The sequence below is a fragment of the Schistocerca americana genome, chromosome 4, assembly GCF_021461395.2.
Source record: "Schistocerca americana isolate TAMUIC-IGC-003095 chromosome 4, iqSchAmer2.1, whole genome shotgun sequence".
In the NCBI taxonomy this organism is placed as follows: domain Eukaryota; kingdom Metazoa; phylum Arthropoda; class Insecta; order Orthoptera; family Acrididae; genus Schistocerca; species Schistocerca americana.
Window position 1 is genome coordinate 245,469,129 of NC_060122.1, and position 26,008 is coordinate 245,495,136.

The 26,008-nt window shown below is 40.2% G+C and overlaps 1 protein-coding gene across 2 annotated transcripts in view; it reads right to left on the reverse strand.

Moving 5' to 3' along the window:
- Positions 1–20,845, reverse strand: part of LOC124612638 (saccharopine dehydrogenase-like oxidoreductase) — a 124,730-nt gene extending 103,885 nt beyond the window's left edge. The window contains exon 1 of one of the 2 annotated variants that reach the window (XM_047140936.1): positions 20,718–20,845. In XM_047140936.1, the coding sequence (XP_046996892.1) occupies positions 20,718–20,721 (4 nt within the window). In that variant the 5' untranslated portion in view covers positions 20,722–20,845. The remainder of the gene's footprint in view (positions 1–20,717) is intronic. The other variant, XM_047140937.1, reaches the window with a different exon arrangement.
- Between the last annotated feature and the right edge of the window lie 5,163 nt (positions 20,846–26,008).

Consider the following 26,008-nt stretch of genomic DNA (forward strand, 5'->3'; position numbering starts at 1 on the left):
GAGCTGGTGAACGCGGGCACGGAGCCGCTTAAAGGCTATGAGGTGCTTCAGAGATGGGTGCCACTTATGCCACTGTAGAGCTCACTGACGCTCCTTAATTGCCTCAGCGACTTTGGCGATCCCAAAGGGACTGCCTTTCGCTGGGGACACCCTAAAGAGCAAGGGATCATGTTTTCCACCACATTAATTATTGTTGTTGTCACCTGCTCAACCATCACATCGATGTTACCGTGTGGGGAAGAGTCAACAGTGACCACAGAGATGAAAGTTTCCCAGCCTGCCTTGTTTAAAGCCCATCTGCGCAAGCGTCTGTGGGCCTGATGTCAGGGTAGTGGCAGTTAGATGCGGAAGTGGTCACTACCATACAAGTCGTCATGTGCTCTCCAGTGGGTACATGGGAGAAGTCTTGGGCTGCAAATGGATAAATCAGCGGCCGAGTAGCTACCAGGAGCCACACTGAAACGTGTGGCGGCCCCAGTATTTAAGAGGCAGAGGTCAAACTCAGACAGTACAGTTTCGACATCTCCACCTCAGACAGTAAGCACGGTGCCACCCCACAAGAGGTTATGGGCGTTAAAATTTCCCAAACATAGGAAAGGTTTAGGGAGTTGATCAATCAGTGCAGCTAATACACTCCTGGAAATGGAAAAAAGAACACATTGACACCGGTGTGTCAGACCCACCATACTTGCTCCGGACACTGCGAGAGGGCTGTACAAGCAATGATCACACGCACGGCACAGCGGACACACCAGGAACCGCGGTGTTGGCCGTCGAATGGCGCTAGCTGCGCAGCATTTGTGCACCGCCGCCGCCAGTGTCAGCCAGTTTGCCGTGGCATACGGAGCTCCATCACAGTCTTTAACACTGGTAGCATGCCGCGACAGCGTGGACGTGAACCGTATGTGCAGTTGACGGACTTTGAGCGAGGTCGTATAGTGGGCATGCGGGAGGCCGGGTGGACGTACCGCCGATTTGCTCAACACGTGGGGCGTGAGGTCTCCACAGTACATCGATGTTGTCGCCAGTGGTCGGCGGAAGGTGCACGTGCCCGTCGACCTGGGACCGGACCGCAGCGACGCACGGATGCACGCCAAGACCGTAGGATCCTACGCAGTGCCATAGGGGACCGCACCGCCACTTCCCAGCAAATTAGGGACACTGTTGCTCCTGGGGTATCGGCGAGGACCATTCGCAACCACCTCCATGAAGCTGGGCTACGGTCCCGCACACCGTTAGGCCGTCTTCCGCTCACGCCCCAACATCGTGCAGCCCGCCTCCAGTGGTGTCGCGACAGGCGTGAATGGAGGGACGAATGGAGACATGTCGTCTTCAGCGATGAGAGTCGCTTCTGCCTTGGTGCCAATGATGGTCGTATGCGTGTTTGGCGCCGTGCAGGTGAGCGCCACAATCAGGACTGCATACGACCGAGGCACACAGGGCCAACACCCGGCATCATGGTGTGGGGAGCGATCTCCTACACTGGCCGTACACCACTGGTGATCGTCGAGGGGACACTGAATAGTGCACGGTACATCCAAACCGTCATCGAACCCATCGTTCTACCATTCCTAGACCGGCAAGGGAACTTGCTGTTCCAACAGGACAATGCACGTCCGCATGTATCCCGTGCCACCCAACGTGCTCTAGAAGGTGTAAGTCAACTACCCTGGCCAGCAAGATCTCCGGATCTGTCCCCCATTGAGCATGTTTGGGACTGGATAAAGCGTCGTCTCACGCGGTCTGCACGTCCAGCACAAACGCTGGTCCAACTGAGGCGCCAGGTGGAAATAGCATGGCAAGCCGTTCCACAGGACTACATCCAGCATCTCTACGATCGTCTCCATGGGAGAATAGCAGCCTGCATTGCTGCGAAAGGTGGATATACACTGTACTAGTGCCGACATTGTGCATGCTCTGTTGCCTGTGTCTATGTGCCTGTGGTTCTGTCAGTGTGATCATGTGATGTATCTGACCCCAGGAATGTGTCAATAAAGTTTCCCCTTCCTGGGACAATGAATTCACGGTGTTCTTATTTCAATTTCCAGGAGTGTACATTCAGGGGTACTGCACCATCTGGAGGAAGATATACATTGCAGACAGTTATTTCCTGTGTCGTCTTCATTCTGACAACCTCAGCTTCAAGAGGGGTTTGAAGGGGCACAGTTGCACTACAGACTGAGTTTAGGACACAATCGCAAACTCAGCCTGACACTCTATTATAGTCACTACAGTTCCTGTAATACCCCTTATAGCCATGGAGGGCAGGGGTCTGCATTGCTGGGATCTAAGTTTCCTGGAGGGCAATGCAGAAAGCAGGTGTAAAGCTTAACAGTAGTCATAGCTCAGCCAGCAGTGGAAAAAACTAATGCAATTCCACTGGAGGATGACATCGTGAGACTGGGAAGGCATGGAACATTCAATGAGGCAGTTTACGCCTCAGGGTCACTTGCTGCCACTGACCTATTGCCTGAGCAGTCTGTATCCATTGTGTCTGAGGGTCCAGCGAGATCTAGGTCCTCAGCGGATGCCAGGAACTCCACCTCCTCCTCAGATGCAGAGCTTGTAGGTAGTGGTGATGTGGGTGCCACCACAATTTCCTTGGTCTTAGCAGTCTTCTTTTCGGACTTTCCTTGGTACTCCTTAGGTTTCTCTCGCTGGGAGGGCTTCACTGATTTAGTCTCTGGGACTGAGGAGGATCGTAAAGTCCTATGACCAGCTGCTTTTGGGCACTTCAGCCACTGGCGGGCATCATTTTTCCCACTAGCAGAAACCTGGGAATGGAGTGATGCAAGGGATCCCTTCCAGGCAAGAGGAGCCAAAGAAGATTTACGCTTCTCCGGCTGGGAAGTGGGGAACTGGTGCCCTCGATGGTTGGGAGGGCAGTGCTCCCAAGGTCGGTGGTGCGGGAGCAACAGGGGGGAATTTCCCCCCACCATCAAGGGGACAGGTGTAGCCTTCTGGCTCTGAGAGCCGACTGGTATTCGCGAAACTGATGGGGCTACAACCGTTCTTGTAGCAGCGGCGTATGAGGAGGTCGTAGCCATAGGCTGTAGGTGCTCATATTTTCTCTTAGCCTCAGTGTAGGTCAGTCGGTTGAGGGTCTTGTACTCCATGATTTTCCTCTCTTTCTGTAAAATTCTGCAATCTGGGGAGCAAGGTGAATCCTGCTCTCCACAGTTGACACAGTTGGGAAGCAGGGCACATGGAGTATTGGGATGTGATGGACGTTCACAATCTTGACATGTGATGCTGGAAGTACAGCAGGAAGACATATAGCCAAATTTCCAGCACTTAAAGCACCGCATTGGGGGAGGGATATATGTCTTGACACCACAGTAGTAGACCATCACCTTGACCTCCTCGGGTAAGGTGTCACCTCTGAAGGCCAAGATGAAGGCACCGATGGCAACTTGATTATCCCTCGGACCCTGATGGATGTGCCACACGAAATGAACAACTTACCGCTCTAAATTGGCGCGCAGCTCATCATCACACTGCAAAAGAAGGTCCCTATGGATATAATACCCTGGACCATATTTAAGCTCTTATGTGGTGTGATGGTAACAGAAACATCCCCCAACTTGTTACAAGTGAGTGAAGCCAATGACTGGGCAGAGGAAGCTGTTTTTATCAAGACTGGCCCAGAGTGAATTTTGGACAAGCCCTCCACCTCCCCGAACTTGTCCTCTAAATGATAAAATAAAAAACTGTGGCTTCGTTGAAACAATGGGATCCACATCAGTTCTCGTACATATGAGGTACCGGGGTGAATAAGGTTTGCTGCCATCCTTAGCCTGGCAGTCCTCTCATGGTGTGGCCAGGGAGGGGAATGATTTAGGACCGTACTTCCTTGCATTGTACTGAGACTTAGAGCAGTTAGAGACTGCTGGTGTTTGATCACCAGCAAGTGATGACGTGGTGCACTTCATCGCGCGTCATCTGCCCTGATGCCACCCACTTCGGCCAGGCCCCCTCCCCACGGGCGCTACCGAGCCTCAGCAAAGGCCACCTGGCAGGATGGCCATTGCCGGTAGTCCCGATGCCCCAGGGAAATAGGCACGTGGGGAGTTAACAGTGCAGGCATCAGCAGAGCGATCCTTGTGTTGTCAGGGCTACAAAGAACAGGTTACATGGCGGTCCCACAGCAATGGACTGGCTACTGTGCTGGATACCAGGTGCAAACAAGTCCATGGTCATCGTTGGTGCAGAAAGCGACATTGCATAGTGCATGGTGGAAATCACTCCCAGGACATTGTCCTCACCCAAGAGATGGAGAATGAGTGGGACTGCAATGTGACGATGAGCAAGCGGGCTACAGATCTCAAGGCACGACGGACACAATGCACCATGTAAGGCACCCTTCCCCAGTTGGCTCGCTGTTTGGAAAAATGTTGAGGAATGGAGGTCAAACCCTACAGGGGACCATCACATAAAGGCCAAAACGTGTGAGGCTCCTTTTAGTCACCTCTTACGATAGGCAGGAATACCTTGGGCCTATTCTTACCCCTGGACCCGCAGGGGGACCATGTCAATGTGGCTGCTACTATGTCGGGCAAAGAGTAAGCACTGAGGAGCAACAGCAGACTGAACATGAGAGGTGCTTATGTGCAAAAATGTGGAAATGGCAGAACAGTCCTTAGAAAATCAACATTGAATTATGTTCGACAAAACATCTGTTAGTATAAGGACAAACAGATTTTGGGATAGTGTTATAAAAGAATCTGTAGAAACAAAGCTATCTGTAAACAGTATCAACAAGGATGGCAGTTTGCGGCTCAGCACAGCATGGAACCCAGTCATCATTGAGTTGAAGCAGGTGCAACTGGTGTTGGAGAAAAACATTACCATATTCGGCGAGGAAGTTAACAACAGTTATGTTATAAGCCAGCACTGTGGCTATGTAACAGTGAAGCCACAGAACCATGTCAGTCAGTCGCCATTTGACAAAGGCCAAGGAAAGCTTGGTCAAAATCTTGTGAAATTTTAACCACCTAATATGGCTGGTAGTCCGAGAAGATTTTATTAGTAACTGCATTCCAAAAAAAAAAGCATGAGGCACAAAGTACAACTAATCAATGCTACACATAGCATCAGTAAGCTGAAAAGCTTAAGTGTTAATAGTCAAATTCTTGGTATAGTTAATGATTAAAGATGATAAAAGAAAACTGATGAATACAGATACAGAAAAGAAGTTCTTGAAATAGGTGCTATCTCCTTTAAAATAACAAGTTGAAATGAACATGTTGAAGAAAATTCCATCCAATGTGTAAAAGATAGAGGACAATGGAAAAGTTGACATCCAACAGTGAATATATTGAAGCTAAGAAGAAAAACTGCTAAAAAATAAATAAAGGAGCAAAGAAACTGATGTTCTCTTAACTGACAAATTAAAAACCTCAACAGTACCAAAATAATTTTACAGCTTAACAGACACGTGAATGCCAGTTGTAACATAATTACTGTAGTGGTACATATATAAGCCACACCTAAATATAAGCTGGGCCCAAATTTTTAGGGTTGGGGTGAGAAAGAAAGTCAGTACAGTTACGTTATGTCATATTACCAACTAAAAAATAAAATAAAAATAAAATTACATTGTACTCACTCTTAACGACATATTTTAAATTTTACTGTAATTTTTAATGCACAGCCTTCTAATCACTGTCTTATATTTTCATTCATTCATTGTGTTATATATATATCATCAATAAGGAGAACCTTAAGGAATGTGGAATGAGTCAAAGTACACATTAACATAAGACAAAGACACCATAGCACGTCAGTCTGTATAGTGTACTAACAATAAATTATGCTTAATTCTATTCATATTTATGCCATATAAATTTAATCAAGTAAATTAGTAAGCAAACAGCTACTATGAAGAAAGCTGCTGCCCTCATTATTATTATTATTCCAGAATGAGATTTTCATTTTGCAGCGGAGAATGCACTGATATGAAACTTCCTGGCAGATTAAAACTGTGCGCCGGACGGAGACTCAAACTCGGGACCTTTGCCTCTTGTGGGCAAGTGCTCTACCATCTGAGCTACCCAAGCACAACTCACACCCGTCGTCACAGCTTTACTTCCACCAGTACCTCGTCTCCTACTTACCAAACTTCACAGAAGCTCTCCTACAAACCTTGCAGAACTAGCACTCCTGGAAGAAAGGATATTGTGGAGACATGGCTTAGCCACAGCCTGGGGGATGTTTTCAAAATGAGATTTTCACTCTGCAGTGGAGTGTGCGCTGATATGAAACTTCCTGGCAGATTAAAACTGTGTGCCAGGCTGAGACTCGTACTCAGGACATCTGAGCTACCCAAGTATGACTCACGTCCCATCTACTTTGGAAAGTAGGAGACAAGGTACTGGTGGAAGTAAAGCTGTGAGGACAGGGCGTGAGTCATGCTTGGGTAGCTCAGATGGTAGAGCACTTGCCCGCAAAAGGCAAAGGTGCCAAGTTCGAGTCTCGGTCTGGCACACAGTTTTAATCTGCCAGGAAGTTTCATTATTATTATTATTATTATTATTATTATTATTATTATTATTGTCATACAGCTTTATAACGAACATTGCTACTTGCAATGTAGCTAACAAGACTTTCCAGTACCCGATTACAGGTATGCAGATAACTACAAGTAAGAGTGGCTAACGAGATACGTTTTGAATTTTCGATTGCTAGGAATTCTCAAGTTCTTGCCTTACGTTAGATGGAACTTGTTGAATGCTAACTATCACAGCACATAATTCCATTGTCAATTCTGGGTAAAGTCTACATGCAAATGATTTTTGTGTCTTGCATTGTGTATCACAGTCCAGCTGAAACTGATTTTCATTACCATGAACAAAAACAGTTCAGGAGTAAATGTGTTGGGAAGTGAGTTTAAGAATTCAAAGATCCTTAAAAATCCTTCTACAAAATGTACAGTTATCTACTTTACACAAAATTATTACTGTCGGCTTCTGCTCAATAAACACTTTATTTCTTTTTAGATGCACTGTCTCAGAAGATAATTCCATACAACAACAAGTAACGAAAATATTTAAACTAAGTCAACACTCTTATCTTTAGGTTAACACAATGAGAAATGCTTCTAAGGGCATAATACAGAGATCTGAGCTTTTTTACTAGTTTGTCCATGTGTTGACTCCATTTTAACTTGTAATCCAATTAGACCCCAAAGAATTTTACACATTTCTTCATTTATGGAGGTTAGAAAAAAAAAGAGAGCACCCAGTACTGATACCTGCTGTGCTTCATATGTTATGATCCCCCACGCAAGAGAGATACGATAACATTTTACTTACTAAATAGAATTTTGTAATCCATACAATCAAAAGCTCTGGCAAGGTCACAGAATATATCAACAGGATACTACTTCTTGTTTACTTCTGCTAGCTCTACATCAGTGAGATATCTTATGGCTTTCTGTGTGGAGAATTTGTAACAAAAACCAAACTGAAACGCAATTAACAAACTCTGACTCATAAATGAGTCAGTATTCTATGATATGTAACTTTCTCAAACACTTTTGAAAAGACTAGAAGGATTGAAGTACATCTGTAATTAGAGCTACTACAGCACATTTAAGGCAGTCAGGAAATATGCTCCATGACAGCGATTGATTATAAAGATCGCTTAACCGTGATTCTATGTCGTCCAAACAAGAATCTAATATTCTGCTAGAAACACTATCACAGCCAACAGAATTACTACTTTTTAGTGAACTGTTGAATTCTGTAATCTTAGATTTGAAGTCATACAATGACTAGGTCTTCTCTTCAATGCAGAAACTTTATTCTTTACTTTAGGTGTGAAGTGACCTTCAGTGACATCCAATACTAGCACAGAACTCTTACTGATCAGTCCATCATGTATACAGTTCCAAACAGTAGCTAGCCAGTCCATAAATGATCCTGTTGTCAGCCGGCCTTTTTCTTAGACATAAATCACAAACACCTCAGAAAAATTTTCCTTGGACAAGGTTTTACACGTCAAAACAACACAGGAGGCAGCCTTCCTCCCTCTGCTGTAACTACTAACATCACAGTCATTCACTGATTTTAATTTCTCGTTCTCTTTGATGTGATGTCTCTCATCACTTTACAGTCCACCCCCATACTGCTCAGCATGTCCCATAAAATGAGCATCTTGCTTGCACTGATGATCTGGTGTAGAGACTAAGAGTGCTTCTACTGCATTTGGATTATGTGTATCTAGATGGTGACAAATTTCTTAGTAAAATCTTCTGGCAGTCTCTAGGCCAGTGAAATATTTCATTGGATAGAGGCCACTTCCAAGCATAAAGCTGTGACACTAGCTGGTATTCCCATGTGCAATTTCAACGGCATTTAATTAGATTATCATATCCTTCCTTTTATCATATACAAAAGGAATAAATCCTAGCTTCAAGTTTAGGATATTTCCCAACTTTTCACCTTCTGATGAAGGGGTAGCACAACAGTTATCATATTCATCCCCACCTAACCATTTCCAATTCTTACTACCAATGATTGAAGTGAAAATAAGTGGATAAGTTTGTTGATGAAGGTTCGAGGAATGGTCTGCCACCACATTTTGGCAGCCTGCATCAACAAGGCGACATTATCATAAATGCGATTTGTGTCGGTAAAAACAGCAATGATGTTTTTGTTGTGGTAAGACTTATCTGGTTATTGATTACTAATTTTACAAGTATTTCATTCATGCTCTGTCTGAAATTTGTTTTGGGGAACAAGTTGTGGTGTTCATACCACCATCCACGTCTATGTTTTAGCATCCTTTCCAGCACTTTCTGTACACAGCTCTGGAGTGTGACTGACTTATAAGAGGTTGTTTCATTAGGTAAACTACTCAATGTATTTTTCAACTGAATCTGATGTCAGATGTCTCAAGAAGTCATCCACTATTTTCTTTGAAAGCACTGTTGTACTATTGTTGTTCCAGGTTGGGACCAGATTGATGACAACATACGTAAATGTGCATTCTGGAATATATTAGCTGTGGTTAGTGAAAATTTGTACCCAAATTAGTGGAATGAAGTGAAAGAAGGGCTAAGTAGGAAAAGTAATTTTAACAGTAATATATTTTGTGTTCCTTCCATAATAAGAGATGTTAGTTATGCTATGGTATTCATTCATTGTGTTAAATCTTTACCTGTCAACATGTGTAACCAAAGTAATGATATGATAGTAGTGATGCTGATAAAACCCTGCAAAAACAGTGTGGATGTAGAATTTGATGAAATTGATCTCTTACATGAAGTGTCCAATAACATAGATGATGATTCAGATTTTGGATGTCCTTACATTAAGATTAAGATTGATCAGTGGTAAGGGAACTGTTTTATTGATACAGGCAGCCTAATTTGTGTTATATTTGAACAATTTAGAGACAAGATTAAATGTAATAAAAATTTTGTGAAAATGCCCATTGTAGATGTAAAGATAAGACGAGCTACAGGTAAGCAAAGCAAGAATGTAAAATGTCAGGTACTGGTAACATTTACAGTATAGAGGACAAGACCTGTGAACGTGAATGCATAATCATACCTAGTCTAGAAGAAAATATTCACTATGTTTGAAGATTTTTAAGACTATATAATTATGTTTTGTTTGCCATGAATGTAGTATGTAAGATGATGTATTTCCAGAATTCTAACTTATCTATTGACTGAGTGTAAATCCATTTGCAGATCCATAAAATTATGTAATTGTGTCTTGTTTGCCTGGAATTTAGAATGTAAGATGATGTGATTTTTAAAGATCTATCTTACCTACTGACTGAGTTAAAATCTATGATACAATATATAATTATGTGCTGTATTAGATTTTTGATTTAGAATTTGATACATATCTGCCATGAGACTAAATCAGATCTTTTTGCAATTTTGAACTGGAACAATGTTCGTAATTTGTACTGCAAAGATTAGTAATAGTATCTAAGCATATCTGTCTGAATTACCTTATTAGTCCATTCTTTTCATTGTATTTAACTCTGTTTATTAATGTTTCATATGTGAACACTTTTTAATTTCATCTGACATTAATCCCATATAATTGACTTTGAAAAATTACTGAGGGGAACACATCTCGTGTGATGTGAAGAAGGTATTGAACAGCATATTTAGTACACGAAACCATGTTTCAGGATTTGATGTGATTGCTAGACAGGAAGTTACCTATCTGTTGGAGTGTGTGATGAGAACTCTAAAGAGGAAACTGAAAGATGTGGCAGATCCACTCCCCACACTGCTGTATGGCTGTACCCTGCTTGACCAGTCAACTTTCAGGAGATCGTGGGTACTGGGTAATGTACTCGAGCGTCTGTCAACTGGATCTGTGTTGTGACTGATATTTGTGAATTGTTAGCCACAACTGCTAAAGAAAGTGTTATTCAGCACAAATGCATATTTTTTTGAAGAATGGGGATTGACTTTCCAATGCTTTATGTAACTTTAAATCACTATGTATTTTATTTTTTATCAATTGTAAATGAATCTTCTAGGTTTTTGTGTACTTAGGTTAGTTTGTATGGAAGACATCTACTAGTAAAACCAATATAACACGATGTATATATGACTGCTTTCGTACTCTGATTTTGTTTCTCAAGCTACTATACTGTGTCACCATTCTCTGATCATCGCGACACTCTCTCTCTCTCTCTCTCTCTCTCTCCCTCAAAGATTTTTTGATAGTTTGTACTCGGTGTGGTTTGGATTCATTGGTCGATGCCCGCATCGTAAACTTAGGGCCTAATATTTTTCCATTATTTCGTTCTTTCACAAGTCAACATATCCTTAAATACTAAGGTTTATGTGACTAGATTGATTCCTAGTCATGACTGAGGATGTTTTTGCTCGTCTGTACCGGCCGTTGTGAGTTTTTCGATTCGACTCACTTGTCGTACACTTTAAAACTCTGAAATTTTTCTCTTCTGTTTTGAAGATTTTTGAAGGTTTGATTGTATGGTTGTTAACTTCCAATTTATAATTTTAATAATTCTAGTAATTTACATTGTCTATGTATTTATTTCTATAGTTTAGTGGTGTAATGTTGTAGATTTGACCTTGTATTATTTGTCTTGTGACAGTATGTTCCACAGATCTGAAAATCTGAATACCATATCCTGATATATGTATAGATTGTGACTAGTATAGTAGATATTTTTCTTAAGTTTTCTGTAATATGTTATGTATCAGATACTTCTATATATCTATATTCTATCCTGAGCATCAGTTTGTACACTGTTTGGCAAACCTTATAGTAATATTGTAAACGCACTGTGAGGGGGATATAATAATGGGACATCCTCTTCTAACACAGCCTCTTTTTATATAAGTAGCTGATACCACAGAACGTAAGTAGTGGTGGGCATGTCTCTGGCAGAATCAGACGTGTTTTTGATTGTGTCACTAATAATGTAATTCATGGTGTGATAGAAGTGCAAATTGTAAAGACGGTGTGATATTGCGATTGTATGGAGAATGTGTAAGGGCTTCCCAGAAAAATTTCTACACCGTAGTCGAAACAATCTTGGTAACATGTGGGAAAGTCCTTCTGTAGTATACCCTTCCTAACTGAATTTATTATCGAGTTGTAATCCCAGATTAGATTAGATTAGATTAATACTTGTTCCATAGATCATGAATACGACACTTCGTAATGATGTGGAACGTGTCAGGTTAATAAAAGATATCTGTACAAGATATTACATTACACAAAATATTGCACGTCACTAATGTTTAAGTTGTTTTTTTTCCCCCTTAATTTATATCTAAAAATTCAACCAATGAGTAGAAGGAGTTGTCATCTAGAAATTCCTTTAATTTATTTTGAAATGTTAGTTGGCTATCTGTCAGGCTTTTGATGCTATTTGGTAGGTGACCAAAGACTTTTGTGGCAGCATAATTTACCCCTTTCTGTGCCAAAGTCAGATTTAACCCTGCATAGTGAAGATCATCCTTTCTCCTGGTGTTATAGCTATGCACACTGCTATTACTTTTGAACTGGGTTGGATTATTAACAACAAATATCATAAGTGAATATATATACTGTGAGGTTACTGTGAGGCTCCCTAGATCTTTAAATAGATGTCTGCAGGATGACCGTGGGTGGGATCCAGCAATTATTCTGATTACACGTTTTTGAGCAATGAATACTTTTCTACTCAACGATGAATTACCCCAAAATATGATGCCATACGAAAGCAGCAAATGAAAGTAGGCATAGTAAGCTAATTTACTGAGATTCTTATCACCAAAATTTGCAATAACCCTAATAGCATACGTAGCTGAACTCAGACGTTTCAGCAGACCATCAATGTGTTGCTTCCAGTTTAACCTCTCATCAATGGACACACCTAAAAATTTTGAAAATTCTACACTGTCAACCTCTTCAGTCTGCATCTCTTCATATGTCATACAGATGCTGGAAGGCAAAATCTTACAGATTCTGAAATGCATATAGTGGGTCTTTTCAAAGTGGATGACAGTGAATTAGCTTTAAAGCATTTATTAATGTCAACAAAAATTTGATTAGCAGTCATTTCTAAACCTTACTTGACTTAAATAACACCTATATTGCTGCTCTTCAGAGGTTTGACTTTCAGATAACATGGGCAAGAATAGTGTCTTAACAGGAAAATTATCTCTTGTATACAGCAAAAAATAAAATAAGCAAAGAGAAGGAATCAGTAGGAAATGTGTGTCTAATCTGAACCAAGAATCAACTGTCCTTAATCCTCTAAATACAGGCAGCCAAAGACAATCATCACAGTACAGCAACGAAACAAGCTAATGAATCAAATAATTAAGACACTATACTTCTGTCACAAAAGTACAAGACAGTTTAATTTTATGTTTCTGCCTAGCTTTAGGCAACAATTTGGGAAGCTGTAACATTGTCAACAATAAGAAAATTGTTGCTCTCATGAAAATATCATTTGTGCCTTCACCTTCTCAATTGTATGGACCTCTAAAAAGTGCAAAGTTTTGATAGTATAAGGGGCAGTCAAATGAAAATGAGACCGATGGAAAAAAGTAATTAAACTATCTATTATTTCAAAACTAATTACCAAAGCTGTTAATATATTTATCCCACTGTGAGATAAGACAGTCAATGCCTTCATGGAAAAATGTTTGTGGTTGCCTACTGAATAATGGTTGTGCCTCTTCAACGAAAGCAAATCAACAGCCATGAAAGTTTTCTTTCGGGGCTCCAAAAATATGGAAATTGCGTGAGGAGAGATTGGGACTGTATGGAGAATGTGTAAGGGCTTCCCAGTAAAATTTCTGCAGCATAGTCGAAACAACCTTGGCGACATGTGGGGCAAGTCCTTACACATCCTTTCCCCATGCAATTTCCACATTATTAGAGCCCTGAAGAAAGACATTTGTGATCATCAGTTTGCTTCACATGCCTGGAGTACAATAATGGTTCAGTAGACAACTGAAAACATTTTTCCATGAAGGCATTGACCATCTTGTCTCACAGTGTCATTGTATCAACAGTTATGGTGGTTACTTTTTAAATAATAAGCAGTTTACTTAATTTTTCCATGTGCCTTGTTTCACTTGACAGCCCCTTACAAAACCAGTGAGCTATCCTGTGTATAACAGACTAATCAAATGCTTTGAGGTTCCAACATCTTGCCCAGTGCAGCACTTCACTGATCAATGCTGGCCACAGATCTTGAGCCACAAGCAACCAAGAAAACTGTTGCCACAAAAATAGTTACTGCTTGAAATGATTTAATGTTTTTGAAAACTTATTATGACAAGGCAACATCAAGAGAGCCGTTTCTGTTTCAGATAATGTGGCTTCCTCTTCCTGTGTTCTTAATGACATGTCTAACCTCTCCAGCCCCTTGAACCCCTCCCAACCATTTCCTTCTTTTTCTACAATGAAAGTATCTGAAAACAAGTAGCACTGCCTTAACTTATAAGTAACTTATAAGCTGTACTGAGATCTGTGCTTCTTACAAACACCGATCAGCCCATCATTCTCTTTGTGAATTTAATGACAAGAAGAAAGCCAAAGATTGACATTTATTCTTTAATTGGAACCAACAAGGAGTAAGCTTTCAAAAGTCGTATAGACATGTGACACCATTACCGCCTTTTGTCCAAAACAGAAAGCAAAGCTCCTAATTGTTTTAGCTAATGATTCTGTAAAATGTACATTGATGGTACCTTTAGTATTCAATATGCGTCAAAGTTGTTGGGCAGAAATAATCTGGATAAAACTTTACAATCTTTTGTTGTCAGGACTATGATGTCATGCAGGGCAACAACAGCCATAAAAATTGGAATTATTGCTGACAGTATTAACATAGAAAGAAGTTATCAAATCAATTCTGCATGGGCCTCATATTGGTAGCATGAATCATGATTATGTCCCACCTAAAAACATACAGGCAGGCAACAGCTCAAAATCTCAGGAATCACATCAGGAAACAGAGCAAATTTGTTTTACATAAGTGCATATAAAAGGAGGATTTAGACACTATGTACATATGAAACTTCCTGGCAGATTAAAACTGTGTGCCCGACCGAGACTCGAACTCGGGACCTTTGCCTTCCCGGGCAAGTGCTCTACCATCTGAGCTACCGAAGCACGACTCACGCCCGGTACTCACAGCTTTACTTCTGCCAGTACCTCGTCTCCTACCTTCCAAACCTTACAGAAGCTCTCCTGCGAACCATGCAGAACTAGCACTCCTGAAAGAAAGGATATTGCGGAGACATGGCTTAGCCACAGCCTGGGGGATGTTTCCAGAATGAGATTTTCACTCTGCAGCGGAGTGTGCGCTGATATGAAACTTCCTGGCAGAGTCTCGGTCGGGCACACAGTTTTAATCTGCCAGGAAGTTTCATATCAGCGCACACTCCGCTGCAGAGTGAAAATCTCATTCTGGACTATGTACATACTCCTTAGGAAGAAGAAAGAACAACTCAGTGAAACATTGAATGTAATTGATGAACACAGTTGGGTTAAAGTTATGAGGGGTGTGAGAAACGTAATGAGATTTGTTTTTTTTTTCTCCCAAAGTTTTTTTTTTCCCAAGCAACAATATTGCCCCCTTCAAAGTAGTTCCCTTCAGGAGCTATACACCGGTGGAGACATTGTTCCCAGTCTTGATAGCAGTGATGATAGGGCCTTTAACATGTCAGTCACACTCTTCTGAACGTTCTCCAGAATCGCAAAATTATGACCTTTTAAGACATTTTTCAATTTGGGGAAAAGAAAAAAGTCACAAAGACTCAGATCTGGTGAATACAGGAATTTGGAACAACAGGAATGACTTTTGAGGTCAAAAATTCAATGATGAAAGTAGGCATGTGAGATAAGGTATTTTCATGATGGAGCATCCACTTGTCTGCGTATCCAGTTTCACTTGATTCACTCTTTTCCTGAGAATTTCAAGGACATCTTTGTAAAGCACTTGGTTGACAGTTTGTCCTGGAGGAACAAACTCTGTATGCACGATACCCCTACTGTCAAAAAAAGCAAATAATCATTGTTTTGATCTTTGATTTACTCACTCAAGGTTTTTCTGGTCAAGAAGATTTGTACTCAAAAATCCAGGATTCACCACCTGGCTTACATGAATGAACCATTCATGGTCATTGGCAATCCTCTCAAGAAGATCAATGCACACATTTCATCGATTTTCCTTCAGCTCAGTTGTGAAGTTTTTTGGCACTATTTTGGTGCAAACATTTTGCATGTGCAAAAGTTTGGTAAAAATTTGACGTGCAGAACAAGTGTTTAAGTTCAACAGGTCACCCATCATCCTTATATTTAAATGTCAGTCCAATCTTAGAAGAGCATGCACACATTCAATGTTTTCATCAATTTCCGAAGTCAAAGGTCTCTCTGAGTCAGGTTAATTTTCAACATGTTCTCAGCCTTGAAAAAATGATTTGTGCCAGCAAAAAACTTGTGTTTTTGATAAGGAATGTTCCACATAGCCCTGTTTCAACTTTCGAAAAGTTGCACTAGTGAATTCCCCCAGTTTAACACAAAACTTGCCATAACATTACTCTACGGTCCACTATTCCAATTTCATAATGCTCAACAAAAACACAGCTTCACTGATGGCAGTTTCAAAAATCATGTGATGGCTTTAAGAGCTGAAACTCAGACTGAGCATCTTGAAGGGATGAACACACTGGTCTACACAAGTGGAATAACATAGCATTGCCATATCACTCATAGTGTTGTCAGTCTTGTTACTTTTCTCACAAACCTTGTACATATCGGAACCCCATTCCAGTCTGAAATTTGGTTGTGGTGACAAACTGATCTGTAGAGCAGCCTGAGGTCTAGGTTAAGTTGGACAGTAATAGTCTGGTTGAGAGTTCACAAAGCCAATGTATTTGAAAGCAGAAAATCTGGTTGTGGTAACAAATTGACCAGTGAAGACTAATGCCTATATCTGTGCCATATTGAAAAATGCAAGAAGGGGGTGGGGGTGGGGAGGAGGGGCCTTCCCTGTCACCACATGCACAGCTGTCATCATCTTTACACTTAAAGGTGCATAGATACCAATGTTGATGCCCAGAGATGAGGTGGACAAGACTTTTTGTGGGAACTAAGTGCTTCAGCTACTCCATTCTTTTAAATTTTGCAAACATAAATGCACCTTGTCACTAATAAATGTATAGTAGACAAAGAATGTTGCCATTCTTTGTCTGCCATATCAGTACTGCATCTGTTCTGTAGTTATTGTCCACACTTTTTCTCTCTTTCCCCTGGGTAGCCAAACAAGTAGACCCTCTCCTTTGAATCTGCAGATCTACGGCATTTATTTCCAGGATTACTAGTAGGAACTCTATTTCTAGTGTCCTGTATGCACTCCGCATTCTTTTCAAGATTTTTACCATCTCTCTTCACCTCACTTTGTGCACCCAGACATTGGCTGCAAATGAAATTACAGCTATCAGTATATTTTCTAAAAATGTCTGATCTGAATTGTGGTAGCAGTAGTAGTAATCTTGCACACAATTACTGTTGCTCATTTGGACGCTGGTTTCATGCAGACTTTAAAAGTCATATCCTCATCCAAATGGAGACTAAGATATTTATAAACCTGCAGTGTTTTGACTGACGGTTTGTTTAGTCTAGTAGTTGAATTCCATGTCTAGGCAATCTGCCCTTCAGTAATATGTAAATTGTTTTATTTAGTCCCATTTGCAGCTTGTTGCACCTACACTAGTTCTGCACCAGGACTAAAACCTCATCATGTTTCTTTTTCCAACCGTGCTTTGGAATTCCTTGAAATATTATTTTCAATTTTTTTTTCCATGTTGCACTCACAATCAAGACAATGTATTTTGTTATTCCCGTTCCAATCACGTCGTGAGCAAAATGACTACTCCAGTCTTAATATATTGGACTCACATTCTAAAGGACTGGCATTTGTTCCCCATCTGGCCATCCTGTCTTGGGTTTTCCACGGTTTCCCCTTATCACAAAGGTGAATGCTGGGATGGTTCCTTTGATTAGACCATGACTGATTTCCTGTTCTTTCTGCTCCTTATCCTGCCTTTTTTGTAAATGCTTTATATGTATATATTATTTCTGACTGTTTCTGACATGTCTGATACTATTATGCCAATTGGTCTATGGATGAATAAATAAATAAAATAACAATGATTAGCAGGGCATGTGCAGGTGCCACAACTCAAGTAACTTCTGACTTGCTTTCGGCAATTCAAGTGAGGTGAGGGGAGGGTCCATCATGGTGTACCAAAGGTAGGCTCACAGATGGATTCCTGGAGGCACGCCTCTATGATGTTTCCTCATACTACTGCTTAGGTTATCCATAATACGTTCCAGTTTTTTGCAGTAATCTAGCAGACTCAAATATAGATACCTTGGATTTCTTTGACTCCCTGATCTTGGCAAAAAAAAGAGGGCCACCACAAATGATCAATAGCTCGCTGGACATCAGTCATCACTTCTACAGTGTAGCAAGACACTGCACCCTTGAGTAGTTCTAATGTTGAATTTATTGCATTCACAACGGAGCTCTTCTTCCATAAGCTGTATTGAATACAATTCGGTCCAATCAGCTCTGTATGGGTAAGTACCTACGCAGAAAGAAGCAGTTCTTGGATTTTTTTCACAGAGTATTCACAGGGCACATTGGTAGGTATGTTATCACCTTGTTTGAGTATTACTGCATCAGTCACTGTCGGCACCCTCCCCTGCACCAGAAACTCATTCCAAAGTGCCTCCATAAAATAATGTGGTACTAACTAACTATGCACTTCATGCAGGTCCTCTGCACCAAATCGATGTAGTGCGGGAGCTGTGGAGCCTTAACGACAGTGTTTTGTCAAAAATAAAGGAATGTTTCACTTAGCCACTCAAAGAAATTTCTTGAAAAGGGCTTGTGTTTTGTCTTCCAAAAGAGATGAAGCTAACCTAATAATTACCGAAAGTACTCCTACTGGATGTCACTTATAGAAAATACACACTGCTCTGCTCATAGCTGAAACAAACATCTGTCATCAATTTGCAGATGACACTTGCATGACTTAACTGTGAAGATTTTTCTAGCAAAGTAGAATATTAAGTACAGTGGCTCATTCCTGAAAATGAATATTAGAGTAGGTTCTCAAAATACTATCGGCAAAACATGTCCAGGTTTGTGGACACACACATCCACAGGTACCAGTAGTAATTTAAAAATTTTTAGCTGTCAAACTGAACTACATCTTGCAGTTGTTTAAGAACTAAAGTTGGTTTAGCATACAGTAAAACTGATTTATTCTGACATTTGCTGTCAAATGTTCAGTTTGGTTTTAGAAATGGCTTAACAACTGAAAATGCTATATTCTCTTTTCTCTGTGGGGTTTTGGACGGATTAAATAAAAGGTTGCGAACGCTAGGTGTTTTCTTTGATTTAACGAAGGCTTTTGACTGTGTTGACCACAAAATATTACTGCAGAAGTTGGACCATTATGGAGTAAGGAGAGTAGCTTACAATTGGTTCGCCTCTTACTTTAAGAACAGAAAGCAGAGGGTAATTCTCTGCAATATTGAGAGTGGTAGTGGCGTTCAGTCCCAATGGGGCACTGTTAAGTTGGGCGTTCCCCAAGGGTCGGTGCTGGGGTCACTGCTGTTTCTTATTTATATAAATGATATGCCTTCTAGTATTACAGGTGATTCAAAAATATTTCTGTTTGCTGATGACACCAGCTTGACAGTGAAGGATCTTGTGTGTAATATTGAAACAGTAACAAATAATGTAGTTCATGAAATAAGTTCGTGGCTTGTAGAAAATAATTTGATGCTAAATCACAGTAAGACTCAGTTTTTACAGTTTCTAACTCACAATTCAACAAGAACCGATATTTTGATCAGACAGAATAGGCATATTATAAGCGAGACGGAACAGTTCAAGTTCCTAGGCGTTCGGATAGATAGTAAGCTGTTGTGGAAAGCCCATGTCCAGGATCTTGTTCAGAAGCTAAATGCTGCTTTATTTACCATCAGAACAGTATCTGAAATAAGTGACACTTCAACACGAAAAGTAGTTACTTGGCATATTTTCATACACTTATGTCGTATGGTATTATTTTTTGGGGTAATTCTTCTGATTCAAAAAGGGTATTTTTGGCTCAAAAACGGGCTGTTCGAGCTATATGTGGTGTAAGTTCGAGAACGTCTTGTCGAGCCCTATTCAAAACTCTGGGAATTCTGACATTGCCCTCACAGTATATATTTTCTTTAATGTCGTTTGTTGTTACCAATATTAGCCTATTCCCAAGAGTTAGCAGCTTTCACTCAGTTAATACTAGGCAGAAATCAAATCTGCATGTAGAATGCACTTCCTTGACTCTTGTGCAGAAAGGAGAGCAGTATTCTGCTGCATCCATTTTCAATAAGCTACCACAAGAACTCAAAAATCTTAGCAGTAGCCCAAACTCTTAAGTCTAAACTGAAGAGTTTCCTCATGGCTCACTCCTCCTATTCTGTCGAGGAGCTCCTGGAAGAGCTAAAAAATTAAGCAAATTCCAGTGTTACATTGTTGATTTTCTTCATTTAAACTTACGACTTGTCACCTGAATATGTTTTTTTTATATTTCATTTTATCTGTTTCTAATATCGTGTTATATCATCATGTATTGACTCGTTCCATGACCATGGAGACTTCTCCTTAATTTGGTCCCACGGAACAATAAATAAATAAATAATTAATAAATACTGAAACCTTGGCTCCATTCTCTAAAATTTGGATTGACTGTTTGAAATAAGCCTGACGTTTATTTATACAGAAAGTCTAATGAAATTAAAAGTTTATCTGCAATTCAGCCATGGGATGGGTGTTCTTGAAGGCAGGCCGCTTCTCGAAAGCTATTGCAACGTCAATGACTAATTCACAGAAATCAATAATTCATTGATTGCTAATCGAAGTTGAATTAAAGTTGCTGCCAACATCGCAAACAAACAAACCTTACAAAAACTGACAGGCACGCGCTAACGTACTTTACTTCTGTTACGCATTTAATGTAATTAACACAGAATGAAGACCTTCATTCTAATAACTTAATAAAACAACGAAACTGCCAAAAACTGATAAACACAGGTTAAACAGTGTGTGATATTAATATCACTAGTAATAAAACATTTTCACGCGTCGTCTGCTTTAAGATAGGCTTCTGAGGAAAAACTGAATGTATAAATATGAATACAAACACATTTTATGAAGCTTGCTTCAGCGGAATATGTGTTCGCCTGGCACCTGCTGACTTTCGCTTACTACTGATCCTGCCTGTCATTATCCGACATCGTACCTGAACTTTAATCAAACCGGTTTATCAAACAAATACAAAAATACAAGGTCAAGTGGGCGTTTCAAATTTACGCGGTGACCAGAGTTCAATGACGCTGACACAGCAAAACCTTGGAACATAGAGCAAAACACATCCTCTCCAGAGCTTCTACATTGTGATCTGCTCTTCGACCATAGACAGAGATGTATGTCAGGACTTCAGTCAATCTTCGCCTCGGGAGATACTAACAGTGGTCATTGATCACCGAAAGTATATATAGACGTCTATATCCTTACAAGACGGGAAGACCAGAGTTCTAAAATATAAATATATGACCCACATTAGAAGATGAAATGAATCGACATTAGTGAAAACTTTCGTTAAAATTGTAACTATGTAGCATATATGTGTTAAACTACTTGGTTTACGCCACAACTACACAGAGCAACGTACAAATATACTAAAAGAACTATCAAAAACCCTTTCGTTACTAACTGAGTAAATATTTTATTGTTTTATTGTTCTCAAATGCGGGAACAATATGTCACAAGGCGTCTAACTAGGGTAGAGAATTATTATTTATGTAGATTATTCATTTTTCAATCTCAACTGGCCTGGAAGTTTCGCTGTGGGTAATTCCTGTGAAATATTTTTTGTTATATTTTGCAGGAGAATGTCTGTCATCCAGGAGTTTGATGTTTTCAAACGGAATTTTATAAAGATCAACATATGACGTATCTGGAAAATGAATGTTAGTTATAACTATTTCCTTATTGCCTTCGACACTAAACTTCTTCTTTTCATCAATTCAGAAACCTGTAACTGAGAACACTCTCTCTGAAGTAACATTAATGCAACTAAAGCTAGCACAAACACAGTAATGAGCTGCAAATTCTTACAGCAGTTATCTTGAGATGTAAGGAATGTGAAGATAATAGACCTTATTCAGTTTGGTTTAATCAAAGAGTGTATTTCCTTTATTCTTTGAGTATGACCACATTTGCTCTTTATTTAGTTATGCTACACATAAATTATAATTATGCTATTTCAAAATACACGGGGCAGTTAATGAAAAATGGGTCAATATGTATCCTGTATGTGGAGGGGCATGAAAGGGAAGCAGTGGTTGGGAAAGGAGTGAGACAGGGTTGTAGCCTCTCCCCGATGTTATTCAATCTGTATATTGAGCATGCAGTAAAGGAAACAAAAGAAAAATTCGGAGTAGGTATTAAAATTCATGGAGAAGAAATAAAAACTTTGAGGTTCGCCGATGACATTGTAATTCTGTCAGAGACAGCAAAGGACTTGGAAGAGCAGTTGAACGGAATGGATAGTGTCTTGAAAGGAGGATATAAGATGAACATCAACAAAAGCAAAACGAGGATAATGGAATGTAGTCGAATTAAGTCAGGTGATGCTGAGGGAATTAGATTAGGAAATGAGACACTTAAAGTAGTAAAGGAGTTTTGCTATTTAGGGAGTAAAATAACTGATGATGGTCGAAGTAGAGAGGATATAAAATGTAGACTGGCAATGGCAAGGAAAGCGTTTCTCAAGAAGAGAAATTTGTTAACATCGAGTATAGATTTAAGTGTCAGGAAGTCGTTTCTGAAAGTATTTGTATGGAGTGTAGCCATGTATGGAAGTGAAACATGGACGATAACTAGTTTGGACAAGAAGAGAATAGAAGCTTTCGAAATGTGGTGCTACAGAAGAATGCTGAAGATTAGATGGGTAGATCACATAACTAATGAGGAGGTATTGAATAGGATTGGGGAGAAGAGAAGTTTGTGGCACAACTTGACCAGAAGAAGGGATCGGTTGGTAGGACATGTTTTGAGGCATCAAGGGATCACCAATTTAGTATTGGAGGGCAGTGTGGAGGGTAAAAATCGTAGAGGGAGACCAAGGGATGAGTACACTAAGCAGATTCAGAAGGATGTAGGTTGCAGTAGGTACTGGGAGATGAAGAAGGTTGCACAGGATAGAGTGGCATGGAGAGCTGCATCAAACCAGTCTCAGGACTGAAGACCACAACAACAACAATTTATTTTGACGGGACAGTGGTACATTTAGACTAAATAATGGATGAACACATAAAATATGGTGGTAGCTGTTCTAGCAGAAGAAGTAAAGAAGTATACTTAATTCACAATTGCAATGCAATTTTGGAAGCTATTGCTGCCTTTCCTTACTTCGTAACTGAGAACCTATCAACTTCATTCTTGCAAATTACACGAGTTTTGTAAAAAGAATTAAGTTTGTCACTAATAAAGGACCATGTACCCATGTTTAAGCAGTACTATCTATCAGGCCCATTCATTAGAAACCTACTAAACCTGAGTTTTAAAACTATGTTTCTTTTGGCAATGTCGATTTATCAAAGCCTGCAACATGTTCGTATCTTCGTCTACTCTATGTACAAACATTAATGTATACCTATTAGCATCGTTTGCTACGCTGAACTGGCAGCAATCATTTCACATTGTGAATTCACGTCAAGGGCCACATTACGACAAGTGAAGAGGATGAATTAATGATATGTGGTGCTACTCCAATAATAATCACACGAAGAAAAAGGTGCAGCCATCGTAGATGTACATAACCATGCTATAGAAGACATGGCGACAATGACATGTGGTGCGAGCTGAATTTAGAAGACGGTCTCGCTTTCGTAACTTCACTAGGACGTCGTCTTCCAGATATTATATTCTACGAAATTATCTAGCTAGTTGTTTCAGAGAAAGACACGAATGTCAGAAAAGAAATTCATGTGAATCAAAGGCTTACTCTTCGTTCTTGGCAATGGAGATTTCCATCAAAGCCTTGCACAGTTATTCCACATTTCTAATTGTTCCTGCAGCTTGTGAATCTTCGGTTGAAATTTAGAAGGATTATGTAAAGGTGATACAGCTACAGTAACAGCAGTGAGACGTACTTTTTATTGATCACAGACCTAATATATATATGTATAGATTAAAATTATGACATATCGTCTTCATTTGCAGCAAACATAATTTCTTCCACTCCAGTGTCACTGGCAGTGCTAACGAATCTGACAGGGGAATCTGCAGTTCGTGACCCCCCTGTTACATGTTTGTTCAATACTGAATTTAATTCAATATACGAAATTTAATGTTGTTCAACATAAACACAACATTCAGTGTAATCCTTAGGTACATTTTATTACTCTTTATTACACTTAGTGAGAGTATGAAATTTGTCTTTTGCATACAAAATTTACTGGCACTAACTTAATCTGTTGTATGGGCAAAATAGCTCCTAAATGTTTGTCACTCACGTTACTTTTGTCTTTAGGTTTTGTAAATTTTCAGCAAAGAGAATAGCTGTTCTCACCTGTAGGTAGTGCCAAATACAAATTATAAAACTTGTGCAAAGTCTTTGAACTTAGGGTAGTTTTCTTCTGGAAGAAACTTGTAAAACTGAAGAAGGTTTCCTTCTTTAAATTTGTACTTCATTGTCTCATTAGCTTGTAGGTCAATTATTTCTCATCGCAGTGGTGACTGAATGTCTTTCACTTTACAAGAAATGTGTTTTTGGAAAATCCTCAGAATGAACATCTAAATCTGAGAACCTGGAAGAGAACTCTTCTTTAAGATTCTGTACCCCCCCCCATGAACCATGGACCTTGCCGTTGGTGGAGACGCTTGCGTGCCTCAGCGATACAGATAGCCGTACCGTAGGTGCAACCACAACGGAGGGGTATCTGTTGAGAGGCCAGACAAACGTGTGGTTCCTGAAGAGGGGCAGCAGCCTTTTCAGTAGTTGCAAGGGCAACAGTCTGGATGATTGACTGATCTGGCCTTGTAACAATAACCAAAACGGCCTTGCTGTGCTGGTACTGCGAATGGCTGAAAGCAAGGGGAAACTACAGCCGTAATTTTTCCCGAGGGCATGCAGCTTTACTGTATGATTACATGATGATGGCGTCCTCTTGGGTAAAATATTCCGGAGGTAAAATAGTCCCCCATTCGGATCTCCGGGCGGGGACTACTCAAGAGGATGTCGTTATCAGGAGAAAGAAAACTGGCGTTCTACGGATCGGAGCGTGGAATGTCAGATCCCTTAATCGGGCAGGTAGGTTAGAAAATTTAAAAAGGGAAATGGATAGGTTGATGTTAGATATAGTGGGAATTAGTGAAGTTTGGTGGCAGGAGGAACAAGACTTCTGGTCAGGTGACTACAGGGTTATAAACACAAAATCAAATAGGGGTAATGCAGGAGTAGGTTTAATAATGAATAGGAAAATAGGAATGCGGGTAAGCTACTACAAACAGCATAGTGAACGCATTATTGTGGCCAAGATAGATACGAAGCCCACACCTACTACAGTAATACAAGTTTATATGCCAACTAGCTCTGCAGATGACGAAGAAATTGAAGAAATGTATGATGAAATAAAAGAAATTATTCAGATTGTGAAGGGAGACGAAAATTTAATAGTCATGGGTGACTGGAATTCGAGTGTAGGAAAAGGGAGAGAAGGAAACATAGTAGGTGAATATGGATTGGGGGACAGAAATGAAAGAGGAAGCCGCCTGGTAGAATTTTGCACAGAGCACAACATAATCATAACTAACACTTGGTTTAAGAATCATGAAAGAAGGTTGTATACATGGAAGAACCCTGGAGATACTAAAAGGTATCAGATAGATTATATAATGGTAAGACAGAGATTTAGGAACCAGGTTTTAAATTGTAAGACATTTCCAGGGGCAGATGTGGACTCTGACCACAATCTATTGGTTATGACCTGTAGATTAAAACTGAAGAAACTGCAAAAAGGTGGGAATTTAAGGAGATGGGACCTGGATAAACTGAAAGAACCAGAGGTTGTACAGAGATTCAGGGAGAGCATAAGGGAGCAATTGACAGGAATGGGGGAAATAAATACAGTAGAAGAAGAATGGGTAGCTTTGAGGGATGAAGTAGTGAAGGCAGCAGAGGATCAAGTAGGTAAAAAGACGAGGGCTAGTAGAAATCCTTGGGTAACAGAAGAAATATTGAATTTAATCGATGAAAGGAGAAAATATAAAAATGCAGTAAGTGAAACAGGCAAAAAGGAATACAAACGTCTCAAAAATGAGATCGACAGGAAGTGCAAAATGGCTAAGCAGGGATGGCTAGAGCACAAATGTAAGGATGTAGAGGCCTATCTCACTAGGGGTAAGACAGATACCGCCTACAGGAAAA